Source organism: Heloderma suspectum, chromosome 13, assembly GCF_057233095.1.
Source record: "Heloderma suspectum isolate Gila_16-S chromosome 13, 16-S_ref, whole genome shotgun sequence".
NCBI lineage: Eukaryota > Metazoa > Chordata > Lepidosauria > Squamata > Helodermatidae > Heloderma > Heloderma suspectum.
In genome coordinates, this window is record NC_139470.1 from 14,820,347 (window position 1) to 14,829,156 (window position 8,810).

An 8,810-nucleotide genomic window follows, 5' to 3' on the forward strand; every position below is an offset into this window, starting at 1 on the left:
GGAAGACAACAGAAGAAGCCAATGTGGCTTCACAAAAAGCTTAGGGATGACCTGAAAACAAAAAAGGACACATATAGGAAGTGGAAAGAAGGCCAAGTAACAAAGGAAGAGTACAGGCAGGTAGCACAGAATTGCAGGGATGGCGTCAGGAAGGCTAAAGCGGAGAACGAGGTGAGGTTAGCGAGGGATGCTAAAAACAACAAAAAGGCTTTCTTCAGCTACGTGCATAGTAAAAGGCAGAGGAAAGAAATGGTTGTTCAGCTATTAAATAAGGATGGCAAAATGATAACAGATGACAAAGAAAAGGCAGAGGTGCTCAATTCCTACTTTGGCTCAGTCTTCTCCCAAAAGAGGGTCTATGACCCCCCTGGCAAAGGCGAAGTACAGGCTGAAGGGGCAGGATTGCAGCTTGAGATCGACAGGCATATGGTCAAGGAACACCTCATTACTTTGAATGAGTTCAAATCTCCAGGGCCAGATGAACTGCATCCTAGAGTAATAAAGGAACTGGCAGAAGAACTCTCAGAACCGCTGTCTATTCTCTTTGAGAAATCATGGAGGACCGGGGAAGTGCCAGATGACTTGAGGAGGGCTAACGTTGTCCCTATCTTCAAAAAGGGTAAAAAGGAGGAACCTGGGAACTACAGACCAGTCAGTCTGACATCAATCCCTGGGAAAATTCTGGAGCAGATCATAAAGCAATCCATCTGGAAGCACCTTGACATCAATGCCGTGATTACTCGAAGCCAACATGGATTTGTCAAAAACAAGTCCTGCCAGACAAATCTGATCTCTTTTTTTGATCAAGTCACCTCCCTTGTAGACCGTGGGAATGCTGTAGACATCATATACCTCGACTTCAGCAAAGCTTTCGACAAAGTGCCCCATGATATCCTGATGAGCAAACTAGCTCAAAGTGGGCTAGATGAAACAACGATCCGGTGGATCCACAGTTGGCTACAGAATCGGACTCAGAGAGTGCTTATCAATGGGACCTTCTCAAGCTGGGGAGAGGTAACGAGTGGGGTACCGCAGGGCTCAGTCCTGGGCCCAGTGCTCTTCAACATTTTTATTAATGACTTGGAGGAGGAGGTGCAGGGAATGCTGATCAAATTTGCAGATGACACAAAATTGGGAGGGATAGCTAATACTTTGGAAGACAGAAACAAAATTCAAAGTGATCTGGATAGACTGGAGTGCTGGGCAGAAAACAACAGAATGGCATTTAATAGGGACAAATGCCAAGTTCTGCACCTAGGAAAAAGAAACCAAATGCACAGTTACAAGATGGGGGATACGTGGCTCAACCACACTACGAGCGAGAAGGATCTTGGAATTGTCGTCGATCACAAGCTGAATATGAGCCAACAATGTGATGTGGCTGCAAAAAAGGCAAATGCTATTTTGGGCTGCATTAATAGAAGCATCGCTTCCAAATCCCGGGAAGTACTAGTTCCCCTCTACTCAGCACTGGTAAGGCCTCATCTGGAGTACTGTGTCCAGTTCTGGGCACCACACTTTAAGAAGGATGCAGACAAGCTGGAGAGGGTTCAAAGGAGGGCAACAAAGATGATCAGGGGGCTGGAAACAAAGCCCTATGAAGAGAGACTGAAAGAACTGGGCATGTTTAGCCTTGAGAAGAGAAGACTGAGGGGAGATATGATAGCACTCTTCAAGTACTTGAAAGGTTGTCACAGAGAAGAAGGCCAGGATCTCTTCTTGATCATCCCAGAGTGCAGGACACGGAATAATGGGCTCAAGTTACAGGAAGCCAGATTCCGGCTGAACATCAGGAAAAACTTCCTGAGTGTCAGAGCAATACGGCAATGGAACCAATTACCTGGGGAGGTGGTGGGCTCTCCCACACTGGAGGCCTTTAAGACGAGGCTGGACAGCCATTTGTCAAGGATGCTCTGACTTGGATTCCTGCATTGAGCAGGGGGTTGGACTCGATGGCCTTGTAGGCCCCTTCCAACCCTACTATTCTATGATTCTATGAAAAGCCGACAGAAATGGCAGCTGAATCTTCCTTCAACAGTGGTGTGAAGGTTTGAGGCCGACCGAAGCAAAGTGGGAATAGGGTCAGGCTTAGAGGCCTGGAGTTTTTGTTGGGAGGGGGTATCCTGAGAGGAGTCATTTAATTTCCCCCGTTAAGTTTCATTTCTTCAGGTTTGAAGTAGTACTTTCGATTTTGAGGGAGGAGGGTATATAGAGAGAGCAGTACAAGTAGCATCAGGAACAGCAGAGCCTGCAGAGGGAGCAGCAAGAAGCAACCTGGAGAAGTCTAAGTACAGCTAGGGTAAATGAATTTGCGTTTTGCAACTGTTATTTCCTTTTAATACCTTTTGTATCACTCAGCTCTATTGTGTAAATACCTTTAGTTGTGATTTGCTTGCTTTAATTTACCAGTAAACTGTTGTGGTTAAACCCTGTGTCTAGAGTGCCAGTCACCCCACACCTACAGCCTAAACCCCACGTTATTGGGAAAGGGAAGGTAAAAGAAGGAAGGTGGGACTCTTAATTTGGCCAGAGCTCCTTAAGGAGTTGCTCTGGGGGGTCAGGTCATAAGGGGGACCCTCACAACTTGCAACAGGACAGCATGGTCCACCACACCTGAAGGCAGCAGGCTAGTTTAGGGGGCACAGGGCAAGCTACGTGGCCCAAAACTCTCTCCTCTGACACCTTGCTGGCCTTTGGCAGGATACTCCATTACACACATCTGCTGCCTGAGACAACTGCTTCACTCTGCTTAATGGTAGGACCAGCCCTGCCCACAGCAGGACATTCTGAGTGATGGCATCCAACTCCGAAACTCACTACTATTGGAGCAGAGGTGGCCCAATACTATAGGCAAAGGGAGTAGCAACCCCCTACCTCTCCCAGTCTAATAAAACAGGAGTGGGCAGAAGGTAGATTGGGATCTACTGGTAGATCTCCAGGTGATTTGCAGTATATTGGCAAGGGGTTCCAACTCCCAATGGCTTCACAACAGCCTAATTTAGGTTTCGCAGCAGCCTAATTTAGGAGGAAATCACAAAAGCCAGGTTTGGGGGGTGGAGGAATAGCAAATGTGTGTGTGGGTTCCTGTTCTGGTACTGGAAAAATAAAAACCCTCCCAGGCTGGGCACATGCTCAGAGGCATCTCATTCTTGCAAACCTTTGACTGCCTTCTTGAGCTTCTATTTTGCACCAGGCTCCAGTTGATGAATCTTGGGGTTCTGGCAAAAAACAAAGTCGATCCAGTAAGCCTAAAGTCTGTGCACCCCTATAATAAAAGACCTCCCCATTGGAAGCATACCGAGGAACCTCTTGGAGTTCAGGGACAATCTATAAAGTTGGTTGATTTGTATTTTCTCAGATTTAAAAAAAATTGTGTGTATTTTTTTTGCTGTTACCACTGTTGTCGCCTACTCTCTCTTTCGCTTGTCTTTAGCTGTTTTGAATTAATAGTGTATCGCTTCGGGCGCTCCTTTCAGGGCAGAAAGGCAATTAATACGTTATAACAATAAACAAACACGTTAGCGGTTTGCGGTTCCGAAATTCTCCTCTCCCTTCGTCATTAGGGAGTATTGCTATGCTGCGTGCACTCACATCCTATTAGGCACCAAAACAGAGACATGAATGCCCCAAACACTGAGTCTGTCAAGAGACATGAATGCCCTAAAGAGTCTGTCAAGGCAAATCAGCATCAGACATCTATATATAGGGATACCATGTTAAGGCACTTACCAAACTTTGATAGGAATACCAAAATGTCGTGCATCCATATTTAAAAACAAACACCTTCCCTTCCATTCCCACATCTGAATAGGAAATCCCATGATATAACCAAGGAGAGAATTGGCAGGGTGGGTGAGGAAATATGCCCCTTGCTTAATTTGGGCTGCACAAAGCAAACCCCACAGTCTCCATTTCTCAACTCCCAGTTGCAGTCTTCCAGTTGCAGACTCAGATTTGAAGTACTCCTTTTCTAAGTAGAGCCAGTGTGGTGTAGCGGTTAGGGTGTTGGACTGGGACTCAGGAGATCTGGGTTCGAGTCCCCGCTCAGCCATGAAGCTCACTGGGTGACTTTGGGCCAGTCACTGACTCTCAGCCTAACCTACCTCACAGGGTTGTTGTGAGGATAAGATGGAGAGGAGGAGGAGAATGTAAGCCGCCTTGGGCTCCTTGCACAAGGAAAAAAGGCAGGATATAAATGTAATAATAAAATATATGTGTGTGTATGTCTTTTGTGATGGTATATCCCACTGAACATCATTGGTGCATGATCCTTATCATCACTCCTTCTAACAGCAAACTCTGGCAGTGAGTGAGGACAGGTCTGTAGCCAAAACAGAGCAAGTGGGAAATAAGAGGGACGTATGAGTTTACCTGAGGACATTTCAAGGTTTGCAGAGGTGCAGATAATCTTTAGAAGGAAAAATGAAAGAGGGTAAGCCCCTTCCCCTGCAAAAAAAACACATCCCAATGAGGACTGAGCATGCTCAGTACCACAGAATGCTGAGCGTCTGTTGGGGGAGAAAAAAAAGGAAAAAAGCAAATGGGATATCGTGGAAGAGGACATCAGTGTCTCCCTAGAACACTGAACTTTACCCTGCAACATGTTGTTGCTGGTCCCACTTCAACAACACAACGCCAAAAGAGGCAGCTGATCTGGCCACTACTTTTCTTAATCTTGCTAGGCTCCGCTTAGGATTGCAGAGTCCCCGGACAATCACATTAGAACCTGAAGAGTTCTGATCACCAGTCTGAAAACTTGATGTGGAAGAGGTACAAAGAAGTATGAAGACATGATAGAGGTGTACAGAATTATGCCTGGTGTGGAGAAAGTGGAGAGGGAGACATTTTTCTCCCTCTCTCGTAATACTAGAACTAGTGGGGTCATCCCATGAAGCTGATTGGTGGGAGGTTCAGGACAGAGAAAAGGAAGGACCTCTTCACACAGCGCAGAGTTCAACTCTGGAATTCACTTCCACAAGACGTAGTGATGGCCACCGATGTGGATGGCTTTAAAAGGAGGTTGGACAAATGTCTGGAGGAGAGAAGGCTATGAGTGGTTGCTAGTCCCGATAGCTCTATGCTACCTCCGGTATCAGAGGCAGGATGCCTCTGAATCCCAGTTGCTAGGGAACATGGGCGGGAGGTTGCTGTTGGTCCCACGTCCTGCTTGTGGGTTTCTTGTGGGGAGCTGCTTGGCCACCGTGTGAACAGAATGCTGGACGAGATGGACCCTTGCTCTGATCCAGCAGGGCTCTTCTTATGTTCTTATGTGTCTGCTGTCTTGAGGTCTTTGGATGTAGCGATGGGCACTAATTTGGAGGGCTTTAAAAGGGGGTAAGACACACAAGCAAGACACATCAAGCAAGACCATTCCTCCCCCTCCAGCTTTTCTGGGTGTGGTGGTGTTTCTTGGCTACAAAGTGTGCTTCAGCAGTTACTCGCCAAAAGCACCTATTTTGCTGCTCTGCCTGCATCATTCACTGTATGGATTCCGCTCGCATTATTTGGTTGGTTGATGTGGCAAGAGACTTTAGCACAGCAAGCTGTGATTCTGGCTCCACTGGCGATAGCTGTACAGACTTAACAGCTGAAATGTCACAGACTTATTAATCAGGCTGCATTCTTCGCTAATTGAGGGACATAGTTTCGGAGCTGAAATTTTTTAATACTTCACTGAGCTCGGGAGTGATCCTTCGTAGGAAAAAAAAAGGAGGCAAACTTCAGTCTGCTTACGACAGCATCTTTCCACCTTTCTTCTGCCTTTTATGATGATGATTCATGACATTTTTGTCCAACATAAGACGAGTCATGCTAGATCAGACCATTCTGTTCATGCAGTGGCCAACCAGCTGCCCATAGGAAGCCCACAAGCAGGACATGAGTGTAACAGCACCTTCCCGCCCACGTTCCCCAGCAACTGGTGTACATAGGCATCCTGCCTCTGATACTAGAGGCAGCATATAGCCATCCGGACTAGTAGCCACTGATAGCCTTCTCCTCCAGGAATCCTCTTTTAAAGCCACCCAAAGTTGTGGCCATCATTACGTCTTGTGGTAGCGAATTCCATAGTTTAACTCTGCACTGTGTGAAGAAGTCCTTTCTTTTATCTGTCCTGAATTTCCCACCAATCAGCTTCATGGGATGACTCACGGTTCTATTATCGTGACACACAGTTATCCTTACAACATTTTATCCTCACAACAAACCAGTGAGGTAGGACAGTCAGGCTGTGAGGCAATATCTGGACCAAAGTCACTCAGTAACCTTCATGGCCGATGGAGAGTTTGAACCCAGGTCTTTCCAGTTCTAGGACAGCACTCTAACCTGGCTTTCCCCAGTGTGTGTCCTCCAGGTATGTTGTACTACCTCTCCCATCATTCTCAGTCAGTACTGCCATTGATGGGAGTTGTAGTCCAGAACTTCTGGAGGGCACCAAGGTGGGGAAGGCTGCTCTAATTATCAAAGCACACTGGCTCTTTTAGGCAAGCTGTTAAAAATAGTTGATGTGTGAACTGCCTGAGGCCAACCAGAGAGCTTAATGGGATTTGGATAGTGCTGTTTCCATTTCTGATAGGAGTAACTGCTGCTTGAAGTGTCCACCTCACTTTGCCTAATAGTAGGGCTGGCCCTGTGGGGAGGGACCACAGTTCAATGGTTTTATAATGGCTTTATATGTGCAGTGTCCCTGCCTGGTTCAATTCCTGGCATCAGTTTAAAGAATCAGGTAACGGGTGATGGGAAACACCTTTGCCTGAGGTCTGAGAACTACTGAAAGCCAGAATAAACAATACTGGTCTGGATGGACTAACTGACCTCGTATAAGGCTGCGTCCTATGTTCTGTGCCCAACATTCATTACAGTTTGCAGTTGTGTTCAGCAAACAGTAATCAAACACTTGTCCCCACTGTTGTCCTAAGCTTGCCACCCGTTTCTCTAGCCATGCTCCTGTACCTTTTGATAGCAGCCTGGCAATGTAGAGGAAAAGAGTTAAAACTCTGCCTATCACTTTATCTCCATGTCTGGAAGGACAAATTTCACTTTCTTGCTTTCTGGAACCATGCAGTGTGAATCTGCTCAGACTTCTAAGACAGGTAGAGCTGTAACCCTAGTTCAACAACCTGAGATGTTCACTGACGCATTTGCCCCCTACCATTTCTTTAAAACAGGGGTGTAAGAGGCAAATGCAGCTCCAGAGGGCCAAACTTCATTTTGGAGACGCTCCACTATTCCAGTAGTGGGTGTGGCCAAAGGCAAAAGGGGTGGAGCTAAAGTATTTATAAAGTATAAAATAGTTTAACGTATTTGAGCTTCCTGCCAGTCTCCCGCCTTAGGAGAGGCATTTCAACCTTTTAGAATGGGGGACAAAAATGCATAAAAGCTGGGGAAACAGCAAACAAAGTGGGGGGGGACTGAGGGAGGAGCCATTAGGTGGGCCAGTTTTGGCCCCCCTGTTCCCGAAGTTTTGCACCCCGGCTTTAAAACATCAATAAGAGTGGAGACAGATAATCATTTCTGGGAGCTGAAAGTCGTTCGAGAGAGGGATTGCTTCCCTTGTGTGCAGACACAAAGATAGGGGGCAACGCAGTGAGAGAAAGCAAACAGGTTGTACAGGGTTTTTAAAAATGTAGGAAAGCCTGAAACACCTGTTTTGACCAGAGACAAAAGTAGGAGGGGCGTACATAGCGGGAATAGTTTCCAAGGGGCTTCGATTCTCTGCAAACGAACAAAAGCCTTCCGAGGCTTTAGTCAGTTTCAGGAGGACAGAATTAATTGGCTCTGTCCGTTCATTTGATCAGTTCACTCTCCCGTCCTTCCCACCGGTTTTAATCCGGCTTTCCTTCCACGGCACCGATTCAAGAGTGTAAAAAAAGGGCCTTTTGGATCTGACGCGGTCGAGCCCCTGCAATTTAATTAAAAGGAGAACGGAGCGGGTTGGCGCCGCCAGGGGAGGGGGCGTACAGACGACAGATCAAAGCGGGGTGGAGGCAGCACGCCGGCGCGCCCTTGCATTGCTGCCGCTCCCCAAATTTTCCGCGCAATTCAGTTTAAAATTTCAAACAAAATAAGACGAGGAGTCAACGGGATGGGTATCAAAGGGGTTCCCAGGTACGCTGCTCACGCCCCTCCCCTCCGCAGCCCAGCAAATTCTAAACATCTCCCCTGGCTGACTTGCAAGGCGGTAGCCGCCTCCGCCTCTCCACCCACCCACTTTCTTCTTCTTCTTCTTTTTTAACACATGGGCACAATTCGCAAATCAAAGCTTTCCTTCTCCAGGCCACCCTTCCACCAAGCCCTTGGAAAAACAAAAACACCCTGACATGTCTGGACAAGCCCCCCTCCCCAAATCCCGTTTAAGGAGAAAGCGCAATTACGCAGACGCTTCCGGCACTTTCTAGATCATCATAATCATTTTATTAATCACCCAGCCTGGAATTAAGACTTTTCCATGGTTTTTCTACGAGGCGGAGAAAAGCAACAACCAGAGAGAGATCTGTTCAGAAGGGTAGAGGAGAGATCCGAAAGAAAGCGCCTCGCCCGCTCTGGCACCACGGGGTTACCTTGCCTTCTGCCCCCCAGAAGCAGGCCGCCGCCGCCGCCAACAGATGGAACCAGCCTGATCCGGGCAAAGGGAGCGTTTTGCCCATGCTTGGTTGCTGGAGCTGTGTGTTGGTGCGTTGGGGAAGGAGCAAAAGCCCGAGAAGCTGTTCCCAGTACCTTTCTCTCCCAAGCGTGGTCCTCCCTCCTTTTGCTCGCTCTCTCTTTCCTCTTTCTCACTCCTCCTCCGCTCTCTCACTCCTCCTGTTCACCGT

At 47.4% G+C, this 8,810-nt stretch overlaps 1 protein-coding gene across 1 annotated transcript in view; it reads right to left on the minus strand.

The window, feature by feature from the left end:
- LOC146336070 (uncharacterized) overlaps positions 1-8,810 on the minus strand; it is a 60,576-nt gene extending 51,766 nt beyond the window's left edge. The window contains exon 1 of the mRNA XM_084820146.1: positions 8,559-8,810. Within this exon, the coding sequence (XP_084676272.1) occupies positions 8,559-8,645 (87 nt within the window). The 5' untranslated portion in view covers positions 8,646-8,810. The remainder of the gene's footprint in view (positions 1-8,558) is intronic.